Source organism: Oreochromis niloticus, linkage group LG3 (genome assembly GCF_001858045.2).
Source record: "Oreochromis niloticus isolate F11D_XX linkage group LG3, O_niloticus_UMD_NMBU, whole genome shotgun sequence".
Lineage (NCBI taxonomy): Eukaryota > Metazoa > Chordata > Actinopteri > Cichliformes > Cichlidae > Oreochromis > Oreochromis niloticus.
Window position 1 is genome coordinate 86,319,339 of NC_031967.2, and position 25,509 is coordinate 86,344,847.

At 42.3% G+C, this 25,509-nt stretch overlaps 2 protein-coding genes and 1 long non-coding RNA gene across 4 annotated transcripts in view; all 3 read left to right on the forward strand.

The window, feature by feature from the left end:
• Positions 1–3,561, forward strand: part of LOC100710905 (uncharacterized) — a 7,220-nt gene extending 3,659 nt beyond the window's left edge. Inside the window, exons 2-3 of one of the 2 annotated variants that reach the window (XM_025905873.1) lie at positions 1–420; positions 3,215–3,561. The exon at positions 1–420 is cut by the window's left edge and continues 904 nt beyond it. In XM_025905873.1, the coding sequence (XP_025761658.1) occupies positions 1–420; positions 3,215–3,436 (642 nt within the window). In that variant the 3' untranslated portion in view covers positions 3,437–3,561. Of the gene's footprint in view, positions 421–3,212 lie in introns of both variants that reach the window. The other variant, XM_019354724.2, reaches the window with a different exon arrangement.
• Positions 3,562–12,044: 8,483 nt separating this feature from the next.
• Positions 12,045–18,219, forward strand: LOC112846046 (uncharacterized). The gene is made up of 3 exons (XM_025905279.1): positions 12,045–12,102; positions 15,901–17,200; positions 18,179–18,219. Exons 2-3 carry the CDS (start codon positions 16,213–16,215, stop codon positions 18,217–18,219), a joined length of 1,029 nt encoding a protein of 342 aa, XP_025761064.1. The 5' UTR covers positions 12,045–12,102; positions 15,901–16,212.
• Positions 18,220–20,134: 1,915 nt separating this feature from the next.
• Positions 20,135–20,751, forward strand: LOC112846423 (uncharacterized). Its single transcript, XR_003219360.1, has 3 exons — positions 20,135–20,295; positions 20,384–20,460; positions 20,716–20,751. It is a non-coding gene; the product is annotated as an uncharacterized LOC112846423 (long non-coding RNA).
• Positions 20,752–25,509: the final 4,758 nt, after the last annotated feature.

A 25,509-nucleotide genomic window follows, 5' to 3' on the forward strand; every position in this document is an offset into this window, starting at 1 on the left:
CAAAGAGAGATGAAACAGACTCAGGAAGCTCTGGAGAAACATGACAACATGATGACTGAAGAGGTCCCTCCATTTGTTGTTCAGGTTTTTAAACATAAAGAACCTATCAGAGCAGAGACGTGTGGGCCGGGTTTTAAAGCAGCTGTCAGCTGTACAGACTGTGAGGAGAACTGTCACTATCCTGGATGCACGGTGCCCTTAAATCACTGTGAGGTCTTTCAAGATGGTCTCTGCACGTCATGTAACAACAAGTGTCCTGCATCAGTGCATGTGAAAGAAAAGTGGAGACATGTGACCAGGATAAGGAGCGGTCAGAAGAACGAACCACCAACAAAAGAGAAGGATGTTGATTTACTTGGAAAGGAAATGAACCGACTGACAGCAGAGAAGTCCCAGTTCCTGGATGAGTCCTACCAACATGTAGTCAGACTAGAGCAGATCGCTCCTGATTCAGCGTCCACTATTGTCCACTTGGACTTCCTGATTGAGAAGATGAAGCAGAAAGGAGACACAGAGAAGGTCCAGAAACTGGAGGAGATGAGATGGAGAGAGGATGAAGGAACCAAAGAAGCACAGAGGTATGTCAAACTGCAGCACTTACAGAAGAGTGTCTGACTTTTATTAATGTATACATTTTAACTGTAATAATTATAATTAATTACTATTTTCTTTTCAAAGGTATATGATAATTAAAAGTGTACAGATTAATGTCACTGCTGAAACACATCAGTGAAAGTATGTCCTGGGTTTTTTTCACCCTCAGCATTCAAACTGTTTCTTCTCTCAGCATGACACAACACTAATGAACTCGATTACAGAAACTACATTTCTGTAATCGATGAAGAGCATGAGAAAAAACTGATTCCCATGGCTGGATTTGAATGTTAGGTATAGCAATCTATTTTTTCTCATAATGAAACTGGAATCCATCAGTGATTTGTGTGAGAACATGAAAAAACTATAAAGAGAAAAGATCTGGTTTAAAGAAGGGAGAATTACACCAACCTTCTTATACTGAACTGAAACTACAACAGTGTGCAAAAAAAACAAATTAGTCCAGCATTTTATTCCCAGACGATGATGGGCACTTCAACCATTTCCAGCTGGGAACTATGTCCTCAGACTTGGCAGTGCTGATTGTTATCCTTATCACTATAGAGAGGGTTACAGCTGGAGGTCATTGTTCAGTCATGGACTAACTATTTCAGTCAATGGAAAAGAAATTTAAAATCGCTTTATATATAGTGTAACCGAATCAGTAATGACAATTTCTGAATCAAAATTAAAATTAAAATGAACTGAAATCATTTTGTGATCTTGACTTGTCTGTTAACTGTTGCTAAGTGCTTTTAGAAAGTGTCACCTCTGTACAGTGACACGCACTCTTGAAAGGTTTAAAACTGCCAAACAATCAGCCCAATTTTCTAATACAATCACAAATAATGACAATAAAAACTACAAATGAAACTGAAACTGTAGGAATCCAGGCCAGCAACAGCTGTGACCCACTTAGATGGTGTCATGCCAGCCCAATTAAAGGTTGAGGGAAAAAATAAATGTATTCAGCCTGTGAATTACTAATAAAGAAATAAAAAAAACTAAGCTGTCTTCTGATCATGTGGGCAGTGTACACTCAGCCTCCACAGTCACTTTTGTCTCAGAAATATATAATGTATAATATAAAGTATCAGTGTGACCACTAATGTTTTGGGAGAGCAGAGAGAAAACAAATGAAATGAATGTATGAAAAATGAATCTAAATGGTTAAAAGAAAAAGTTTAATTTTATGTGATTTCTGATTCTGAGCAGAATGAAAAGTCAGTTTTAAATGTTAAACAGTAGTAACATGTTCATAATGTTTACTGAAGACATTTTGTTCTTTTCTCTGCAGGATCAGTTTGATCTCATCACCACATGAAGACATCATCTTAAACAGTTTTCTCATCAGGTCAGGACCTCCTGCTGTCTACAAGCTGAGACCAAAGAAGCAGAAGTTTGGAACTCTGACAAGAATGAGTGTTGGAGAAAGAAATCAATACAAGACAAACAGAACCAGCTTACTGGTGGGAGAAACAGGAGCAGGGAAATCTACTCTGATCAACGCTCTGCTCAACTACACCATGGGAGTGAAGTGGGAGGATGGAGTCTGGTTTAACATTGTAGAGGAGACTTGGAGATATCAGACAGAAAGTCAGACATCAGATGTGATCGTGTACGAGATCTTTGGTTTTGAAGACAAAACTCTGCCCTACTCACTGACCATCATCGATACTCCTGGATGTGGAGACACCAGAGGGATCGAACATGGTGGCATCTTCAGTCACAGATTATTGGACTTGTTTCGATCAGATGTTGGAGTCCATGAAGTTCATGCAGTGGGTCTGGTGATGAAGGCGAGTGATAATCGACTGAGTGACCGACTGATGTACGTCTTTGATTCAGTGATGTCTCTGTTTGGAAAAAACATGGAGAAAAACATTGTAGCTCTGATCACACACTCAGATGGAAGTAGGCCTAAAAACCCTCTTCAAGCTCTTGAAGCTGCAAACATTAAATGTGCCAAAAATGAGAAGAATCAGCCAGTTTACTTCCTCTTTAATAACTCACAGTATGAAAACCGAACAGAAGAAAACAAGTCTTCAAAACTTTCGTGGGAACTCACACAGAAAAACATGAATCAATTGACAGACTTCTTGGGAAAATCTCAAACCTCAAACACTGATGAAAACAGGTGAAGTGTTAAATCAACGAATCAGCCTGCATCCAAAACCTGAAAGAGAGAATTGAGCTGGGTGAACTGAAACAGACAGAAATCAGACAGAAGAGAGAAGCTCTGAAGAAACATGATGAAAAACAAAGAGAAGAAAAGAAAAAGCCTGAAGAAGCTAAAAAAATCTACGAAACTCTAAAGAACCAATATGTGACCAAGACAAGGAGAGTAATGAAGACTGATGAACAAATGAAAAAGGAGTATGAAAAGAATGTGTCAGAAAGTGAGATGAAAGCCAGAGAGTTAAAAACTCTTATAGAGGAAGTGAACGAAACAATGAAAACAGCAGCTGATTCATCACTGAACAAAGAAAAAATGCAGCAGAAATATGAAGACTATCAAAAAGAAAAAGAGAAAGAGTGTACCCTGTTAGAAAATCTTGAAAAGGAAATGAACCAGCTGACAGCAGAGAAGTCCCAGTTCCTGGATGAATCCTACCAACATGTTGTCAGACTGGAGCAGATCGCTCTGAAAGCTGATTCATTGTCCACTATTGTCCACTTGGACTTCCTGATTGAGAAGATGAAGGAGGAAGGAGACACAGAGAAGGTCCAGAAACTGGAGGAGATGAAAAGCAGGGTGGATGAAAAAACCGAAAAAGCAGCACATTGGTACATGCAAATACCATCAGCTATGAAAAACATTGGTAGATCCTGGCATAAGTGAAACATGTAAAGAAGCATCAGGCAGCTGTGTAGATGGCTTTTCCCCCTTGATACTGCTGTATGCTACATATTCAGATGTACACCACATGGGTTTTTGTTTTTGCTTACAGATGGCATATTACTTTTTAAAAAGCCTATTAGAAATGAATTAATTATTGATTATTGATCAGCACTGACATCTCTAGTTAGAGAGCAGACAGTTTGTTTGTTTTTTTGGTCCTGAGTGTTTGTTTTATGCATCTGACATCAAATCAGTACCAAATACAACATGCGGCTCCATGTACTTTGGTGATGCCTGCAACAATTAAAAGTTCATTGCTTCCAAAATTATTTTCATCTCAAGAAAAAGTTGTTATTAAAAAAATCCCCAAATATGTGAGAAATGAATTTATATAATTTATACATAACATGAAAATGATTGATCAGTGAAACATGATGACCTTTCCTTCAAAGGTCTCATGTACAGAGCTTTTAATCATGTGGTAATATTATTTTGTATTTTTATGGCAGCTGATAGTTAACTGAATGCAAGGAATTGATTTTTCATGTTGACATGATCGCCTCCTTCTTAGACGAGAACATTATGTATGCTTTCATATTTTATCCAGTTATGGAAACAAATATATAACTTCTCATTTTTTTAAAAAATACTTTGAATTACTACAAATACATGTGTTTCTGTCACGTTGTTCTAATGTTAGTGTGAGCTTTATTCTGCTGCTCCTCTCATGGTGACTCAGTACAGTGGTTGTGGGACAGTAACATGTCACTGACATGATCCAGAGTATGGAGGACCACAAGAGCCACGCACATCGAAATAAAAAATTCTGTGCTTAATTAATGAATTGTAGAATAAAATCTGCATTTGTAAATTCATTTTTGAATTCCAATTTAATAAACTGACTTTTAAAATGCTTTTTAAGTCTTCATTTCAAAAAACATTTTCGAATTCCACTTTAATAAACTTCATTTCAAAAACCTTTTTACAATTACACTTTAATAAACTGCAGCTCTGGATTTTTCTAGCTCATAGCTTCTCCCTGCTACGAAGCGTGTGTGCTTGTACAAAGGCCGTTCAGCCTCGGGATTTACACTCGGCTCGACACGGATATGTGAAGAATGAAGGGAGCCTGCAGCGAAACGGAGAGTTAACCTCTGACTGAGTGCCCGTTTATGCAGTGTGACCACCTGTTGAAGGTAACATGCTAACGTGGCTAACGCTAGCATCACCGCACGCAGCCCTGTTATTTTAATGTCATTTTAGAATTTTTTTTAGAATTTGAGAATTTTACGTCGCAGCTGTACGAGCTAGCTACGTGTTTTGTAAGCTGCTGTGCTCTTCACAAATAAAGCTGGAAGCAGCTCAGACTGTTAGAACCAGCACTGAGCCCTGTTACATTTATACAGTGTTAGAGCAATGGCTGCAACCTACAGCCTTTAAACTAGCGATGAAAAGAGCGCAGCGTCGCACTGATTTTACACACATGTTGATGGTCAGTGGGCCGGACGAGTGAAGCTCCTCTTTGTGTCAGTGCAAAGATGTTTAAGTCACTGTTGATTCCTGAGACATGTTAATATAAAGGAGCAGCTTCAGCAGCACGTCTCAGTGTTTCTACAGGACAGGACGGCCTCTCCCAGTCACCACGGGGGGAGAGGTGGGCTTCCCCTGGACAGCTCTTCAGTCTGTCGCAGGGCGCTGTAAGACTGATTTCATATATTTAAAGTTACAGAAACTGATGCCCTGCTTCATATTTTCCAAAGCTGTCCAATGGGCTGAAGTCTTTGGCCGATTCTGGTCCCCGGGCCTTATGTTTGACAGCTCTGCTCTAGAGGAGGCTGACACTTTAAAAACATTTAGTGTTGCAGAGTTTTCATTGGACCTATAGGATCGTGGCCACATCCTGTAATGTAGCTGAGTTAAGGCAGCAGCACAGTTACACTAACAACAGTCTGAAACTACAGGCTGAACAAACACAGTCACACAGCAGCTTCACACACACTCAGTATCTGCAGCTGAAGGCAGCGTATCAGGGCTGCAGCTGGACTGTGGTTGGCTCCAGAGAAGAAGAGACAAACACATCTTCTCTTCCTCCTGAATAAATCTCAGACGCAGCAGGAAGCAGCTGCTCGACCTTCTGCACAGTTACACGACTGCTCAGGGTCACGATGTCAGCAGAGAGCAGGAAGCAGGTGTGTGCTGGACTCCTCACATATCACACGTGAGGCTCCGTAATAATAAAATCACAGGGATCCAGGTGTGTTACAGTTTAAACAGATGAAGGTAAAATCAGCTCCAGATGTTTGGATCTCATTCAGTCTCAGTCAGTTTCTCTTCTACTCGCAGTTTTACGCTAGTTTGTCTCCTTCTGAGAGTTCAGCTCCGCCCACAGCAGTGACAGTGATGTTAAAGCTTATCACACATCACACAGGGATTTATTATATTGGACATTTGAGACAAAGCTGGTGTGTGTGAAGTATTAATGATGTTTAGTGAGCGTAGCATCAATATGAAGACGAGGAGAATGTGAGGAAGAATCGTGTTTCATTGAATGAATGTTTAAATTTGAGTTTTCATGCTGTTTCACGCTCAGAGTAAACTTAAAAACAGAGTTCACAAAGGTCATCAAAGGTCATCATCTGTCTGTCAGAGACAGGATCCTATATTACTGCTCACAGAGCAGCTGATGGAGGAAGAATCAGAGAGGAAAGTTGTGTCTGAGCTTCCATAATCAACACTGATGCTCATCAGAGGAACAACTGTGAACAACTGTGCTCTCCCCACACAGCTCTGACACACCCTCATGACAGCTGATTGGTCAGTAGGTGGGCTGGTCACACCTGCTGATCACTCAGCTGTTCCAGACCTGCCCACAGACATAGATTAGAAAATATGAACTATGGATGATTATGAGCTGAGTGCAAAATCCAGGCAGGAGTGACGAGCAAAGAGTTTCCACAGCCTGAGTCAATAAGTGTGTTATTGTAAGAGCAGAGCAGTGATGGGGGTGAGGGGCCGTGGCTTAGCTCTTTGGTCCTGTGGTGGTGGAGAGGGTGGAGCAAAGTGAATCTGTGCACAGCTGTGCTTCATCCACACATGAGCTGAGATCAGGAGTGTGTGTGTGTGTGTGTGTGTGTGTGTGTGTGTTGTAGCATCTAATACTTTCCTCACTCAGGGACATGAAAACAGTTTATCTGCAGCCTTTGTGATGCTGTTGATATTCTGTCTGCATTAAAATGAAACAGCATCAAATCAGAGACGTTGTTGTTTGTAACTAAACAGATAATTATTCCCCCTCCTGTCATTGAAGCTGCTGCTGCTGCTTTTAGAAACAAAGCAAATCAGAGTTGGAGGAATTGTGGGAAAGTTAGAAACAACTTCTCCCAGCACATCGGTGCAGCCATTAAAACAGGAATTCACCATGGCAACAGGGTCATCTTCACCTTATGATGAAAAACAATGTTTTTATTCTTTCAATGGATTATTTTTGTTTGAGTCTGGAACAAACTCAGAGCAGCGGCTCAGTGGGTAAATGTAGCGGTGCATCCATTAGATCTGCCAGAGTCTCAGAGTCATGTTCTCTATCTGTGTGTGTGTGTGTGTGTGTGTGTGTGTGTGTGTGTGTGTGTGTGTGTGTCCTCTGGTCCATGATCAAACAGAGGACATCAGGAACAGCAGCAGCTCCATGTAACAAACATAAACATGTTTCCACATGAGATAGAGAACATGACCCTGTGACTGTGGCAGATCACTGTTTTCATGGATGCACCGCTACATTTACCCACTCAGCCCGCTGGCTTTTCACACAAACACACTTGTTTTCATGTTTTAGGGAGGACATCTAATTAAGATGATGCTTTTTCTCGCCACTTATTCTCCAAACTGAAGCCTAAACCTGACACACACACACACACACACACACAGTAGCTGCAGCTGTATGATACGACTTTCACCTGCTGCAGGTACAACAAACACTCACTGACTTCTTAAAGGAAGCAGGTGTCACATATTGTAAAGACAAGCATGTCGTCACTTCTAAAGCTTTAGTTGTGCCCATGATGGACAGCACCTCCACCCCCTGCAGGAGGCTGTGGAGGCCCTGAGAGCTCCTTCATCCCCACAGTCACACTGTGACACAGAATCAAATGGACACTCTGAAGATCATGAGTGGGTTTGTTTTCTTTCTTTTCCACAGAAATTAGTGAGAAACAAGTCTGAGCTGTTTGTGCTCGTTCAGCCATGACTCAGCAGCTAAAGCAGGGGTGTCCAACATACGGCCAGCGGGCCACATCAGGCCCTGATACACTTTCATATGTCAGTTATTATTAATGATTAATGTGGAGCTGAATCTTCAGCTTAAGGTCAAAGGTCGCCCAGGCTGTGAGCAGAATCCTTAATGCAGGAAAACAACTTTCCAGGACTTTCCCCAAATTCCAGGTCAGATTTCATTGGTCAGAGAAAAGAACTTCAAATTTGGATCCAGTGCTCGTGTCACGATGCTGATCAGCTGATCGGTCCTTTCATTGTTTATCAGAGGAAACTTTATCACTGAGTTTAGTTTGGACGATCCACCAATCACAGAGCTCCATCAGGGACCTTACAGTAACTACATCCACCAGCAGAGCTTTGATTGCACTTCTCTCCACCACCACTAGATGTCTCCACACTCTGTGCTGACTCCAATGAACCATCAGAGCTGCTGAACCTCTTTACTCGGTTGGAGGCGGCTGAGCCCTCCACCTGCCACAGCGATGTTTCCAGCATCACTTTATTTTATAGCGGCTGGAAGATTTCTGAAAGTCACCAGAAACAACAAAAGTGGGACTTCCTGCTCCTCACAGAGGACTTCCTGCTTCTCACTGAGGACTTCCTACTTCTTACAGAGGACTTCCTGCTCCTCACAGAGGACTTCCTGCTTCTCACAGAGGACTTCCTGCTCCTCACAGAGGACTTCCTGCCAGTTCAGACAGAAAAAATAACCAAAGTATGAACAGCATTTCTTCATTCACATGACCTTTAACCTCTGACCGCTGAAGCTGGCTGACCTTTTCTGCTTCCTTTTCCATCTATTTCAAATTAAAGGCCCTCCTAATAGCTGCTGGACAGTTTTGTATCAACAAGGCTTTTATTGTGAAACACTGATTTTGTCCTTAAGAATATGTGTGGCTCTGACAAACGCTCCATTCTTTGCTGTGAGAGACGGAGTTTAGCTTCCTGTGAGGACAGGAAGTGATGTGAAGGCTTATGACGTGTGAAACTATGAGGAAGCTGAACTCTGTGGCAGTCTGCCGTGATGTTTGGCTGCACACACTAAACTGAGCTGAAAGAGAGTGTGTGTGTTTTAGTGTGCAATAAGAAGTGAAACACACACACACAGCAGCTGCTTTCAGCACACACACTCACTTTGTTCACATGAGGACAAAAACTTGATTTAACTGAGCTTGTGTGACAGGAGAGTGTGAGTTTAAAGCTCTGCACAGATGAATCACACGAGCTGGGCAGGTTTCTGTGCAGCTTCACCTGAGACACGAGGAGGGAGGAGACAAGGACACGAGGAGGCGAAGGAGACCCGATGACAAAGCGCTCAGAGTAACGTCTCTGACTGGAGGCGGCTTCATGGTGTGATGGTGGATAAAAGGCTGAAACATGCTGAAGGTGGTGTTTGACTGCAGGCTGGAAGCATCACACTTCATGACAGCGCTCGTCTCCCTGCTGCACACACGTCTGACTCTTCTTCTGTGTTTCCAGATTAGAGAGCAACAGGCATGAAGTCATCACCTGTGTGGCCTCGTTTACTAATGTTTGTATGAAAAAGTTCAAACTTCTCGGAGACGTCACACAAAATGACATCAGATTTATTGGACGAGACTATTTTGTTGTCACCACTGTGCGTATGTTGGAACAGCACAAACACAGTGGTGTGTATGTTTGAAACACTGGGAGCTCAGCGTCTGCTCTTCTTCTGCTCCATCCACATCTTTGCCTTATTTTACACACGACTCCATCAGGTTACAGCTAAACGATGAACGCACTGTTTCCTGCCACCAGTGTTGGGTAAGTTACTTTAAATTAGTAACTTAGTTACATTACTAGTTACTTCTATAAAAAAGTAACTCAGTTACTTCAAGTTACTCGTTACTTTCAGAGTAACTAGTTACTAGGGAAAGTAACTTTGGTTTTACTCAGAATTCTCTTGTTAATGTGTTGCTTCCGTAACTGGATACCCAGCAAGAGTGCCAGTCTTCTAGCTTGCTTACTTGGCACAAGTGCACTGTGCCACCTACCAATAGCAAGGAAAAAATAATGTGCACATTTCCACGAGAGAAATCCCACGCCTGGACCGTCGTTGACCGCCGCCATGATTCTAGCCTGCTTTTTACATCCAACACAAAAACTGCAGTCGTGGTGCTTTCGATTGCACTCAGAACTTGGAAATTCTGCCTTCTGAATAGGAAGATGTAGGTAACACCAGACTGCAGATGAGCTGCATACAGAGCTGGACTGGGACAAAAAAATCGTCCCGGGCATTTTGACTAGAGACCGGCCCACCATTATAGGAAAAATCATAAAGCCTTTGAATGAAAACAAACACTGTTGTGACAGTGATGTACACTGTTCTGATGGTATATATGTATCAATCTATCAATTGTTTGTTGTAAGACTCAGATAATTATTTAATAAAAGCTAGACATTTTAAATGAGAATAATAAAGAAAAGTATTTCCTTGTGCCCCCCTTCCCCTGTTAATGCCCTACCTGGCCCCCTGGCAACACTTTGCTAGACCCGCCCCTGCACAGTTACCAGCTGTCAGCTACGTAGAAAAGGATGCTGGTGTTATTTGTCTCTCAGAAACAGTTCATAACTTCCCTTCAACTCATTCATGTCACCTAAAAGGTAAACCTGTTTCTCCATCACCTGTTCAGCTCTGATGATTCAGTAAGGACATCTCCTGGTTTCATCTTCATGTTTCCCTCTCACCAGATAACCAAACCGATATTATGACCAGCAGCTTTACAGCTGTGGCTCCAGCAAACATCAGCTGATACTAGAAATTAATATTAAATAAATTCTAACAACAGCTGATAAATCTTAAATGTGCTGCTGATGTTTAGCACAACATCCGCTGGTTTCCTCTTTCTGGCGCAAAGTGGGCGATAAATAAACAAGAGAGCAAAGCCGATCAGCTGATCATTGATCAGTTTCGTGATTGAAGTAGAAACAGGAGAGAATGAGAGAAGAAGAGGCAGCTGTGCAGCTTCAGCTTTGTGTCTTTTTCATTGTAGCTGAAGTCCGGGACAAACTGTGTTCCTTTTCACCTCAGTACGAAACGCGTAATATTTTCTCTGAATACGAGACAATTCTGTTTTTTACGGGACGGTTGGCAACTCTAATAATTAACCTTATGAACAAAATAAAGTTCAACATCAGTAACATAGCACCCACCCAGCTGTATAGAAACTCCGTCATGCTAGCTAGCACGCAGTACGAAAATGTCAGCATACCGAAAATAAACTCCACCTAAACTTGGTTTATATCTGACCCAGATAGACTGCAGGTCATAACTTCTTACCTGAAGTTCAGTTTACCTGACACGCGGACCGGCGGCCGCTTCAGGTCTCTCCTCTTGCCTCCCTTTTCCTTCATCCACCTGCTGGCCTCCACCACTTGCTAATGTTACTGAATCTGTGGAAGCTCCGTGATAGCCACCGCAAGAAGTAACGAATAACGAGCCTATCTAAATCCCAGTAACGAGTAACGCGTTCCTGGTTTTGGCATAATAACTAGTTACCGTGCTCGTTACCACAATAATAACGTAGTTACTGTAACGCGTTACTTAATAACGCTTTGTCGGTTAATGTAAATTAACCAACAAAGAAACGCTAGCTAATCAAATGCAAACACTACGTTACTCCGCTATGTCCTTCACTTGATGTCAATTCTCTACATTACATGTTTTCTTAAACGGTGTTTTATGTTGTCCGAAACTATAGTTGAGGTTTTCTTAAATAATAGAGATTGACAGATGTGAAAAGATTTTGTTTATTATTCAAATATGCTTTGCTTGTGATTGTGTAAACTCTGAATGACGATTCACCCTGATAAACATGAAGCCTTGCCTATGCTTATCAAATGCCTGTGAAGACAAGTTCCTGTGTAAAGAAGAACGGAAAATGCCACTTAAGCAGACGTTTAGTATAGTACGGACAGAATGTTTAGTAAGATATGCATTTGTCAGTTAAGCAATCTATATTCTGAGAACAGGCGGAGACTGCCTCCGTCTGCTGTGTAACCTACATGCCTATATAACCTGCAATAAAGAAGAGTACTGGTGTGACTCTCATTAGAGACGTTCACCCCATGTACATGTGATTGATTATATTGTCTCACTGTGTCTCTGTTTTACTTTGGCAGCCTTCTATTTGGGAGATTTCCTCCAACATTTCTTGGTCCTTCGAGCCGGATGAGACAGCCTATTTAAAGCAGCTCTCACAGAAGGCGCCTCACCAGGTCCCGTCGGTGCGAGAAGCCCACGTTGAAGTCTGCCGGCAGCTCACGCACTAGGTGTGTGATAAAACCCAAGAGCGTGAATTCGGGTCTTGGTCAACGTTTTACAAGCGGTCCGCACCGTCGGGGGCTGATCAGGTGCATCTGAAGAAACCAGCGCCAAGGTAGGACAGACTACTTTGAGATAATAAAGGTTTGCGCAAAAACGAAAACGAAACTTAAGACTCGTCCAAGACAGACTGGAAGCATTAAGCTCGTCCTGAGGACTGGTAGTCAGCTCGCCCGCAGAGGGTTGGAAGCAGTAAAATAAATATTGAGCTCGTCATAAGTGATTGGTAGCTCCCCGAAAGGGTAAAATAGGCCTAGCTCGCCCACAGTGGCTGGAAGCAGTACGCTCGCCTTAAGAGGCTGGTAGCGTGAACGCGCGTTGAAACTGTCTGTCTTTTATTGTCTTTTTTGGTGGAATAAGTTGATTTCTACAGCACAATAAGGAGGCTGAACTATTCCACTTATTTGTTTACTGTCGGTTGCTGAAGTACTGGTGAATTGAGAGGAAGGTCGTGTTTTATCACATAAAGTTGACACCGCTTTTGAGAATAGCTCAAAAGTAGAAGGGCGTGTCAGCTACCTCTCTCTGTTCTCGTGCCAGTGAAAGCGCCGCAGGTGTGTGTGTGTATTACTAAGCGCTAAATACATAAAGAAATAAATAAAATAAGTAGAAATAAACATATAAAACAAATAAGAAAATGGGAAATAAAACAACAAAACTCACTGCTGACGAGCAGTGGCTAGAAAAGAAATGTCCAGGCGCCGGACAAATTAGTGCATATAGATGGAGAAATCCAAAGAAAACTAAATGTCCCACGTGGGAGGGAAAATGCATTAACTAAATTATAAGAAACCCTCCAAGCAGAAATAAATACTGAAAAGGAAACTAAAAAGAAATCAAAGCATACACAAGAGTTGTAATATTTTAAAGCATGGAAAGAGGAATGAAGTGGAATAAACAAAAGGTTAAATTAAGGTTAACATAAATTAAAGCAATGAAACAAAATTGGGAAGACAACCAAGCTGAATGAATAGAATGCGTGAAACCAGATAATTCACACAAAATATATCAAATAAAAAAGAGAGATGCATAAGGCATATTAAGGCTGTGTCATTGTTCAGCCAAGGAAAATGTCTCCAGCTTGGGAAGGTGTGAAGCTGCAGGTTCACACAGACCCGTGATGGATACATAATAAAATATAAACTAATATACTATTGTATATTAGTAGTAAAGTAGTGTATTGCAATATACTATTGCTGTTATAAAAAAGGAAAAACAATACAATGATAACATTAATAATGACATACTATTAATAGGAAGAGGCACCTCAGTCAGTTATGATATGAGGTGGAAGATTGTTAAAAGTAGTTTGATTCAAGCTTAAGGTTTGCTCAAACTCAGTACAATGATATAGGAGATGAAGAAAATAAGGAAATAACTACACTAATCAGGTGCATAGAGACACTTGACCTGCTTGTAAACCTGTCATCTTAGATGAGACTTTGTTAAGATGAAGAGCAAACCTATACTAACAACTAACAAGCCAAACCCTGTATACAACAGCTAAAGCTACAGGTTTGAGAAGCTGAATAAAATGAATTAAATATGTGGACACTACCAAGCTGATGAGCAAGTTACACATTTTTTTATTTTTATTTGTTTTTTTAGAGCAGAAGCTGCATATTAAAGGTCACACATGCAGCTGTCTGTGAGCTCAGTTTTTTCCTCACACTTCTGCTCTGTTTCTGGCAGCAGCTTTTTCTTTTCTTTTTGTGTCCTTGATGATGATAAGTCCAGAGCCAGCTGAGAGCTGGGTTGTCTGTTTTGTTTTATGTGACAAGGCTGAGAAATTAAAACTTAGTTTCTTGTTTTAAAAAAAGAAAAAAAAAAGAAAAAAGAAAAAAAAAAGAGAGGTTTTGTGTTTCTCAGCCAAGAACAACTACAATTTCATTTTCTGTTTTGAGACAGGATAATAATAATAATAATAATAATAATAATAAAACAAAGAGTGATGTTTTGTTTAAGTATTGAAGCAGGCTAATACTGCAACATATCGTCTAGTGCATGATCTGCGAGCAATATATGAAATCATCTTATTTATCTTTAAATAAACTCCAATTATGGAGACCTGAAGTCACATGCTTAGGGCACACTCTCAGGTGAAGGCAGAAAGCTACTAAACAAAGAAAAGAAGCTATACAGAATGCGCCACAGCCACAAAACTAAGTATTCACATTCTTTCTGACTCTTTGTGAGCCTGAGTTATGACCTTGGCTCCCTGTTTTTCTGCTTCCACCAAGGGTGGGGGTGACGCTCCCGTGGCATGTGCTCTGTTCTCTTTACTATCACAAAGAAAAAAAAAGAGAGAGGCCCCTACTCTCTGAATACAATATTCTCTTCATAACTCGGCAGTATGAAATGTCATGAAACAGTGTAACTCACTCACAGTAAATCAGCAGTGAATCAGCAGTATAGGATAATACAAACCTATCTAATAAATCTAATGATTTTCAAATTCTTTTAACTAAGAAGTGTGATGCAAACTAAAACTACATACTGATTACACAAGAAGTATGATGTGGCCTCCAGCAGTATCATGATTCACTCATTTTGATTACAGGTATAATGTAATATATAACAGCATAATAATCTCACAACTGCTACAAGCACATTTGCCTTTCTTAACACACGCGAGTGAAAGGCAACTGTTAAGAAAATGCCCTTTTGGGTGAGACAGGCCCAGAGGCCCTGCATGCAAGCGTACTAACACACATACATGCAATGAAGAGCAGCTTACACTAGAGCACACACTATATGTGCGCCTCTATATCTCACATTGGTGTTAAAACAGGAAAAACTTAATAGTTTTTCTTATCAACTGCTGAATTTACCCACTACTGACATTTAACTCTCCAGCTTGCAGGACAATAGGTGAAACGTTTGTGAAAACAGAGAAGGAAAAATAAAGACACAGAGAGAGTCTGGTATGACCAAGCAGTGACCAGACAATAAATTTAGTTGGTAATACAATAAATTGTGAGATGCTTTCTGCTTGATTGATGCAACACAAGTAATTTACATGGGAGGAAACTCCTCATGTGATGCGACATTTAGCAATTTGCAAGTGTGCAGCACATCAGAAGAATGACTATGAAATTACAAAGGGAAACAATTTTACTGACAAAGGATGAACAAAAAGCAGCTCCCACAGCTGAGCAAAAGAAATGGCTGAAATGCGGAGCGCAACTAAGAGATGACTTGATGACTTGTGAAGGAAAACCAATACTTCCAAAAATCTCTACACAAAACAGCAGCCTTAGTGACACATGGAGTTACTCTCCATGCGTCAACAGGAGGGAGAGGAGATATAATCTCCAAAACACTTTTACACTCTAAATTTCGAAACTTCAGCAAAAGAATTTGTAAGAACATGCATGATTTGCCAAAAACACAATGTACAAGGGAATCTTAGACCAAAGAGAGGTCATTTTCCCACACCACCTCATCCTTTTCACACAATCCACATGGATTTTATTGAACTAAATGAATGTCAAGGCTCAAAATACGCTCTAGTGATCATAGACGTGATCTCAAAATGGCCAGAAATCTATCCAGTAAAAAAAGCAGATGCCAGTAGCAAAATGTTTGTGCAACCATTTTATTTCAATATATGGCATCCCCACTCTGATAAGATCAGACAATGGGACACATTTTGTTAATGAAGTAATCAGTAAGGTCTCTGAAGCACTAAGAAATAAAACAGAGACTGAGAAAATGTATGGAAGAAACAGGGAGACCATGGCCTGAGTGTATAGGCCTGGTAAAAATGTGGATGAGACTGACACAAAGTTCTCAGAAACTCACAACTTGAAATTACTTGAAAATAAAGAGATTGTTCTAAACAACTCTCCAGTATCTTGCAGGTTGAAACCAGGCGACTGGGTCCTGATCCGAGTTCTCCACAGAAAGAATTGGAGCTCGCCCCGTTGGGAAGGACCCTACCAAGTGCTCGTCACCACGCCAACCGCCTGTAAGATAGCAGAAAGACCATCTTGGATTCACCAAAGTCACTGCAAGAAAGTGAGTGACAGCCCAGACTCCTAGGCGCCGGCACCCCTACCCTCAGGTGATCTGACTGGTGAAGGGAGGGCTGATCGGGTATATCCCGCCCTCTGCTTCTTGCCAGTAGTCTACTCACCTGAGGACCTAGGTGTGTTTTGTCGCCATGAAGACTCCTGTTGTCCTCGTGGCTGTCCTCCTACTCTCAGCAGGGCTCCTCATGTTTCTAGAGGATGGTACAGAAAACGAACAGCACCATCTACGGACGAGATGGACGCATGACAATTCACACCTCCGTGACATGACACAAGACCACATTCACCCATGGATGAATAACGCATGGTACTGCTACGTACATGACGGAACTAAGGGAGAGCCTAATAACACTGCATGTTACGTCTGCTCCCACATGCCATGCACTTCAACACATCCCACTTTTTATGGAAACTACATGAATAGAACACAAGCCAAATGCGCTGCCAGCTTCGCGGGCATTGGCTATCAACACAAGAAAATCATCATTGATGAGACAAGCTCTGTCATCTATGCGCTTAACCTTCTTAGTATCTTTCAGGGACCACCCCGACACGAGGTAATCACCGTCGAAAACGCTGGACTCGACAACGGAACGTGTGACCGGCTCTTCTGGATCAACTTCAACGTGACGAATCGGAACACGTCCGTTCACTTCCCAGTGTTCTTGGACCAAACCCCAGGGAAGAACCACTCCATGTGCTACCGACAAGACAACGGTAACAGACCCCTAGGCAACACCACCAACTGTAACCAAACCGCAACCAACGGAGAGGGCGCACCTGTAAACACGTCCGCGCCCAGCAACGACACCTACTGGGTGCAGGGAATGGCCTGGCTGTGTGGACAACGTGCCTACTTCATACTGCCACCCGGATGGACGGGCACCTGTGCCCCAATCTTCATTTCAGACCACAGCTTCAAGATGTCAGCTGTAAATAGCTCTCAGACTACAAGACGACGACGAGACATCTCCGCAGTGCAACCACATGACCCCATCTATGGCAGTGATGTGCCAGAGGAATTTAAGCTTTGGACCACCGGACAAAAGGTCCTCCACTCACTGTTTCCATGGGTGGGCACCGGAAAGAACATGTTAAGGATTGAAACTTTGGATTACCGCTTTGGACTGTTCCTGAATGCCTCGTGCAAAATCAACAATCAACAAAATGAAGAGATTGATGCCCTGCGCATAACTGTGATGCAACACCGAGTCGCACTGGACATGATTCTGGCTGAAAAAGGAGGACTCTGTATACTCTTTAACAACACATGCTGTACGTACATTCCAGATAATGTTCACTCTTCCAACATGACCGACGCCTTACGCACACTAAAACAACTCAGGGACGCTCAGCAACAGGACTACGTCACGAACACTGAAGATTGGCTTACCTGGCTGTTAAGTGGTTCCTGGAAATCTCTTTTAATAAAAGGACTGGTTTTTGTAGGAGTTCTTCTACTCCTACTCTGTTGTTTTACTTCTTGTACTTTGCCATGTGTACAATCAATGATTAATAAAGTTGTTGCAGTTCATGTGCAGGCATACCTGACACTGCCCATGGACGAAGATGATGATCCACCTGACACTGAAATGCTGTGATACACCAATGTATGACGTGCTGATTAAAAATGCGCTGCAAGAAATCATGCACAGATAATAAACCAATGGTGTTTTAACTAGTGTGAAAGTTAAACAACAGGAGGGAAATGTGAAAAGATTTTGTTTATTATTCAAATATGCTTTGCTTGTGATTGTGTAAACTCTGAATGACGATTCACCCTGATAAACATGAAGCCTTGCCTATGCTTATCAAATGCCTGTGAAGACAAGTTCCTGTGTAAAGAAGAACGGAAAATGCCACTTAAGCAGACGTTTAGTATAGTACGGACAGAATGTTTAGTAAGATATGCATTTGTCAGTTAAGCAATCTATATTCTGAGAACAGGCGGAGACTGCCTCCGTCTGCTGTGTAACCTACATGCCTATATAACCTGCAATAAAGAAGAGTACTGGTGTGACTCTCATTAGAGACGTTCACCCCATGTACATGTGATTGATTATATTGTCTCACTGTGTCTCTGTTTTACTTTGGCAGCCTTCTATTTGGGAGATTTCCTCCAACAACAGACCACGTGACTTTCGCTCATTGCATGCTGGGAACTTGTGGCAAAACAATCCAAGTACCGCATCAAATACAAGCATTTGCAGCGCCGCAAAACGTTCATTCTCTGGTTCCAATACCTTCTTGGTTTTTCTTTGCCCCCCAAAAAAGGAATGTACAAAACGAAGGAGAACAATGCCGGTCCGTACAAAGACAGACTCCACGAAAAGTCAAAGAAAAGATATGAGGGAAAAAAATCAAACGACTGAAAGGGTTAGACCCTTACGAGCACACAGAGTGGACAAAAGACGTTAGCGTGCTGCCCAACTTTCACCACGCTCATATTTATAATTATAGGGTTCTTGGAGTGAGTGCATACACTCATGAAGTTTTTAGTAACTTCAGGTCACTGCAACAAGCCCGGGTACAGTTTACCGACGGATGGGTACAGGACCTTGAAATGCACCGTGTAGAACAAAAGACCATCGTACGAACAAAGGTAAGTTTACCAGTCTCACAAATCGTCTTCATAAATACACATTCGTTAACCGTTTATTAATATAACCTTTGAGCTCAACGGTAATTAATTAGTAGTGGAAATAATTTCTGGTACGCATTACAGAAATGTAGCAGTGACAATAATATTGTATGTTGTAATCGCACTGGACAATTAGTGATACAAAAAACTGTTTTATCCTGTGAATAAAAGTGTATGTTTTTGTCAATGTACCGTGGTAATAACAGAAGCGAAACGCAGTATTGTGTTAGGACAATTCACTATTTATGCACATTAAATAAAGGAGCATAGCGCGACAATTTCTGTTCAGTGCCAGACTTGCTTGTAACCTATATCACCAATTATGTTAAGAAAAATTACGTATTAACTACTACAAAACACTGACCTTTGTGGAAATGCTTGGAGCAACATGTGAGCTGGAGTGTTCTGAGACGTTATATTTGGTCTTCGAATGGCTGCAATCCAGGCCATCCGTCGCCTCTTTGTTACTTCGGAAACATAGCTTAAACAATTTCTCTTCCACGACGTAATCCGATAACAACCGATCTCTTTACCCGTCGGCTTCCCGTGGCTGACATGCGACCGGCTATTGGAGTTAATAATACAACAGCTTCTTGCCATGTTTTGTGTGTCTTTTTATCGCTGTGTAACTGATTTCAATTGGAAGCCTGCGTGCGCTAGTACCTCTTGCCACGAGTTCTCAGAACCCCTTGCGGTTTTACCCCTGAATGACGTCACATTTTCAATCTCTATGTCACTTTTGTTGTTAGACACTGTTATAATAGCGTTAGGTAGTTGGCTAACTAAGGAGGTAGTTAACTACCTAATGCTACTCTTGCTAAGTGTAAAGTATCTATGTTTAAGACGTGCTGACATGAGTAATACAGAAATAATGCTAATGGCACTTGTATCTGTATTCAGTGTCGAATAAAGACAGGTTGTCAGGGGAGGTCGGTGTGAGAGCCCTGTGCTACAGGTCAGTGAGGCACCACACAGACTAAGTGTAGGCAGGAAGCTGTGTAAAGTTGTTAATCCCCGTTCAGTGGGGTTCAGTTCTTTTAAGCATTAGTTAAGTGCATTCCTAAATGCCCATCAACTTGAATGTTTTCCTTGTCTCCCTGCGTTATCACTCCTAATTTGACTAGTCAGATAGTTTAATCAACGTGTGTTTGGGTGATCAGAAACATTTGACACCAAGTTAATACTGCAAATATACACAATCTAAGTTATTACAGTTATCAAGGATGGTTAAGTTGTTTTCATAGGGAGAGAAGGAAACACTAAGCATTCAGGAGGGTAAGCCTGTAGGGGTCAGTAACCATAACACTGAACTATGTTCCTGTTCGGCTCTTCCATGAAGATGATGTTACATTTTTAATTTTCGTTCTTTCTTCTTAGATTAAGCTTCTGGATTCATCGCCAGTGACACTGACACATAGCCAGTGCTCCTGTGTGGCAGGTGCTGTTATGTGCAATCACACAGTGGCACTGCTCTTCCAAACAGCACACTACTCACAACTCAGAGTGCCGGTTGTCCCCCCCTGTGCATAGCTGCACGGAATCTGAACAGCAATGGCACAAGCCACGGACAGTGGTAATTTAAATGAGGTTAAAGTTTTTGAATTAGTCCATGTTTACATATGAACAGCAACACCATCCATAGTAAATGTGTCTTCTGTTAGGGTGTGAAGCCAGGACCTATCAACTCCATGATCTTCACTAAGCCGGTACCAAATAGGATGGCCCAGACTGGAGTACGGTAATTAGATTTGTAAAATTTGGTTTCCTGTGTTACAAATGCATGTTGCTATTTGTTCCTACATACATGTGTCAGAATAGGTATTAATTTACATACAACATTACAGTTTCTGAAGACGGCTAACTCAGTCATGTACATATACATCCCAGTCTCTAACTTATGCACCACTGTTTTACACCTTTTAGTTTTTAGTTTAGTTGTTGTTTAGTATAATAACCTTCTTCCTTACATTATTGTCATTGATGTTTTCTTTAGGAGTGGTTTCTACAGAGGCATGGTGGGTCCGTTACCACATCTCTGCTCGTTCAGAATAACGGAGGCATATGCAAAATTTAATATTGAGGACAGGCCACTTGTGACCACAATGAACATGAGACCTGACAAGCCCCTTGTGGAAAGTGCCTTTGGGCTGGTGCAGGAGGGCAGTGTTCTGTCATATCAGCAGCCGGTTTTGACAACCCGGTACATCACACTACACCGTGATGCACCACCAACACCGCACTTGCCTCTGGAGGGGTATGACATCTTGCCATCAGATTGTGTGTTTGTGTGCTCAGAAGAAGAGCTTCTGCATCTGAAAAGCTTGTCTGTAACTCTGGAAATGGCTCACAAAATAGAGGAAGCTACACGTGAGCAAAGCTCTTCATCTGAGTGGCATCAGCTCCGCAGGCCCAGAGTGACTGCCTCTAAGTTTCGGGAGGTGTGTCACCTCAGAGGCCAGAGCTCGGCAGAGTCACTAGCAGAGCGTATATTGAAGGGAACAAGGCAGACAGCAGACATGAGGAGAGGAACTGAGATGGAGCCTGCAATAGCAGCAGAGTATAGTAGGCTAATGAATGTTAACTACTCACCCTGTGGCCTGGGCATTCACCCCATTGCCCCCTGGCTTGCTGCATCTCCTGGTGGTGTTGTTTTTGACCCCAGTGAATACCCCCAGTTTGGCCTCGTCGAATTCAAATGTCCCAATGTACAAAACTTTATTTACTGCAAATATGTGCAGATGGAATGAGGTACCCCCAAACTAAAAAAGAGCCACCCATATTACTGGCAAGTGCAAGGACAACTGCTCATCAGTGGGATGCAGTGGTGTGACTTTGTTGTGTGGGCACAAGAGGACTACCTAGTACAAAGAATATACATGGATACAGATGTGCACAATGCAATCAGAGAAAAGGCTGACTACTTCTTTTTTTTTACATATATATGCCAAGATACCTGTGTTTGGAAAAATGAACAGTGAAAACATAGCAAAAAGGAAAACAGATCCTTCAGGCTGGCTGGAACAAAATAACTGATGTTTTATTTGCAATATATTTCATGAATTATTGTGTTGTCAAATCAATAAACTTATTTAAGCAATGGCAATTATATTATATAGTATTATAATTAAACAGTATGTTATGTCCCCCCCAAAGGGGTCTAGGCGTGTGAGTGAGGGGACCAGTAACAAATGGGTCCAGAAAAAGAATGAAAAGGAAAACACACAGTTGTTCTCTAATAATATAGTTTTATTACAAATGACATTAACTTAAAGAGCCGGCAACGCCGTTTTACCAATAATGCCAAAGAAAGAAAGGAAACACTCGCAGCAACAAAAGACAAGAAAACTACTAAACACAAAAAAGGGAGGCACTTCCCACTCTTCCTACTTTACTCCTCACCACGGGGAGACACTCTCAGGGCCCACAAGCCCGTCTACTCACTAGTCAAAGGAGGCTGTCTGTCCAAAACCTAGCACAAAACCGTGTAGAGCCACAGAGGGAAAAAACCACCCTGCTCACACCTCATCCCCAGCTTAAATAGCCTCAGAGGTTATTGCTGACTGGATTCTGGTGGCAAACAAGGCTAATCAAGAGCAGCTGTGTCCTGGGGAGAGAGGAGAGTGAGAGAGGCTGTGTCCCAATTCAGGGTCTGCACGCTAGAAGTACGCACACTACGCGTACTACGGACGGTGCGTACTATAAGTACGGGAAGTGCGGAAGTGAGAGGGTTGTGAAATGGGACGGTCTAGCCCTTGTCGCGCTGTTCAGGTTGCCTAGCAACCATGATACTAACTGCGAGAAACGTGTCATACAGCATTGTGTGACAGAAATGAAGGAGAAAAAATGTTCTGTTGGTCCTTCATTTTTGTCATGACATCACTTTGATTAGTTGAGTGTAATAATAAGCAGCTGTTGCTATAAGTTAATGTAGTTTCATGCCATACCACAAGGTGGCACTATCTGTAAAGAACATGGGGCATGAGAGCTAGGAGGTGAGCGGGGGGTTGTTTTTTTCGGTTTACCAAGCATGGTTAATAAAAGTATGTCGCAGATCACAAAAGGACTCGTTCTTCATAAATAAGGAGGCAAACAAAACATGGTACCAGGAGTAAAACTAAATCTGGGCTGAGGTGCATCGTGGACGACGATAATGGATTCTATCAAGCCACCGGAGAGTTTGAAGCTGACGGGAAACGTCGACAGCAATTGGCGTGCCTTCAAGCAGCAATTCCAGCTATATATTGTGGCCGTGGGATTTGAGAGCAAGCCGGATGCAAGAAAGGTAGCATTACTGCTTACAGTAGCAGGGCCCCAAGCTATTGAAGTGTACAATACATTTGTATACGATGAGCCGGGTGATAAAGACAAGTTTGACCTTGTCATGGGAAAGTTTGACGCCCATTGCTCTCCTAAGAACAATGAGACTTATGAGAGATACGTTTTTTGCTCGAGGATTCAGCAGTCATGCGAGTCGTTTGACAGCTTTTTGACGGACCTGAAACTCAAAGCGCGAACATGCAACTTTGCTACGCTACGTGACTCGATGATCCGCGATCAGATTGTTTTTGGCGTGGTGGACAAAAATGTCAGGGAACGGCTGCTGAGAGAAACCGACCTGACGCTAGAGGGAGCTATGCGGATTTGTCAAGCATGTGAGTTGTCACAGCTGCATGTTAAGACTTTCAGTGAAACGGGTGCCATTGCCATCGGTGACAGCGCTACTGTGGGAGCAGTTTCCAGTCAGAGAGGGAAACGCATACTTCCACGATCTGACAGCAGGATGTTGGATTGCAGGCGCTGTGGCCTGAAGCACATGCCCAAGAAGTGTCCAGCTTATGGTAAGATATGCTCCGCCTGCCACGGAAAGAACCACTTTGCCAAACAATGCTTCTCGAACGGTAAAGAGAACAAGACAAAACGATCAGTAAACACAGTTGAAGATGCTGATCTCAGCGACACATTTTTTGTTGGTCTGGTTAACTGTGAAACTGAGCCAGACACAGAGATAAATGCCTTAGTGGAAGACAAATGGACAGTGCCACTGGCAATTAATGGGACGCTTGTCACATTGAAACTAGACACTGGTGCTAAAGCAAATCTGATCAGTTTATCTGACATCAAAGAAATGAAAGACAAGCCCAAAATACAAAAAGCAAAATCGGCCCTGAAAGACTACAATGGACAGGAGATTGAGAGTTTTGGCACATGCAGACTAAAAGTGACTGTAAAGGATAAAGTGCACCACCTATGCTTCTCTGTCGTTGCTGAAGCACATGAGTCACTGCTTGGTGACAAAGCCTGTGAAGATCTTGGATTGGTGAGACGCGTGTATTACATCAACACAGATGTGGACTCGCCACCTGACTCTATAGGCGACATAGTTCAGAGCTTTGCAGATGTTTTTAAAGCACTGGGCACCTTACCTTTCACATACAAAATCGCACTGAAGGAAAATGCAAAGCCAGTTGTGCATGCTGCCAGAAGAGTTCCTGTGCCACTGAAAGATAAGTTGAAGAAGGAATTGGACAGAATGACAGCCCTGGGAGTGATAAGAAAGGTTGAAGAGCCAACCGACTGGGTCAACTCCATGGTATGTGTAAAGAAAAAGAGTGGTGACCTGAGAATATGCATGGATCCGAAGGATCTAAATGAAAACATCAAACGGGAGCATTACCAAATACCTAAGAGGGAGGAGATTACCTGTGAAATGGCGGGTGCCAGGTATTTCACGAAACTTGATGCTTCACAAGGTTTCTGGCAGTTAAAGCTGGATGAAAGCAGCACCAAATACTGCACCTTTAACACACCATTTGGCAGATACTGCTTCCTGAGACTACCTTTTGGAATAATATCTGCATCTGAAATATTCCACAGGGCAATGGAGCACATAATAGAAGGACTGGAAGGTGTCCGAGTTTATGTGGATGACATAATCATCTGGGGCTCGACGATGCAAGAGCATAAAGAACGACTAATCGGAGTGCTTGAGCGAGTACGAAAGTATGGACTTAAGCTCAATAAGAGCAAATGCCAGTTCGGAGTGCAAGAAATTGTGTTTCTTGGAGATAAGCTCTCTGCACAAGGTGTTCAGCCGGACCAAGATAAAGTCAAGGCAATACTGAACATGCCAAGACCCACTGACAAAACAGGAGTGCTACGCATAATGGGAATGGTGAACTTCATTGGCAAATTCATTCCTAACCTGGCAGCAAACACATCCTGTATTCGTGAACTCCTCCATAAAGAGCACGAGTTCGAGTGGACAGCCAACCATGAAAGTGAGTGGGCAAATCTCAAAAGAATGCTGACAACTGCACCTGTATTGGCATTCTATGACTCTTCAAATAGGATCAAACTGTCAACTGATGCCTCAAAAGATGGAATTGGTGCAGTACTTCTGCAAGCTGAAGGTGAGCACTGGAAACCTTTAGCCTACGCATCCAGGTCCATGACGGAGAGTGAGTGTCGCTACGCTCAAATTGAGAAAGAATGCCTGGGATTGGTTTTTGGCCTAGAGAGGTTCCACAGCTTTGTGTATGGCTTACCCACAATCAGAAACAGAGAGAGAGTGCAGGACAGACAGACAGGTGACAGTCTCAGGTGTACACACTGCTACAAAACAGCACAAGAGAAGGAGGATTTAGTGTTTGTGTTATTACGAGTGCTAAACAAGAAGAGTTCCCAGATGGTCCAGTGGACACATGTGTGACTCCTGTGATTAAAGCATCTTTCTTTCAGCTTAACGAGTGAACCGTCAGCTCGTTCAAACACACGTTAAAGTCCGTTT

Bases quoted from the DNA above. Each gene is read 5' to 3' on its own strand.
- LOC112846046 (XM_025905279.1), top strand. From the start codon at position 16,213: ATGAAGACTCCTGTTGTCCTCGTGGCTGTCCTCCTACTCTCAGCAGGG. The intron at 17,201-18,178 runs GCTTTGGACTGT...TTACTTTGGCAG, and splicing joins GATTGAAACTTTGGATTACC to CCTTCTATTTGGGAGATTTC.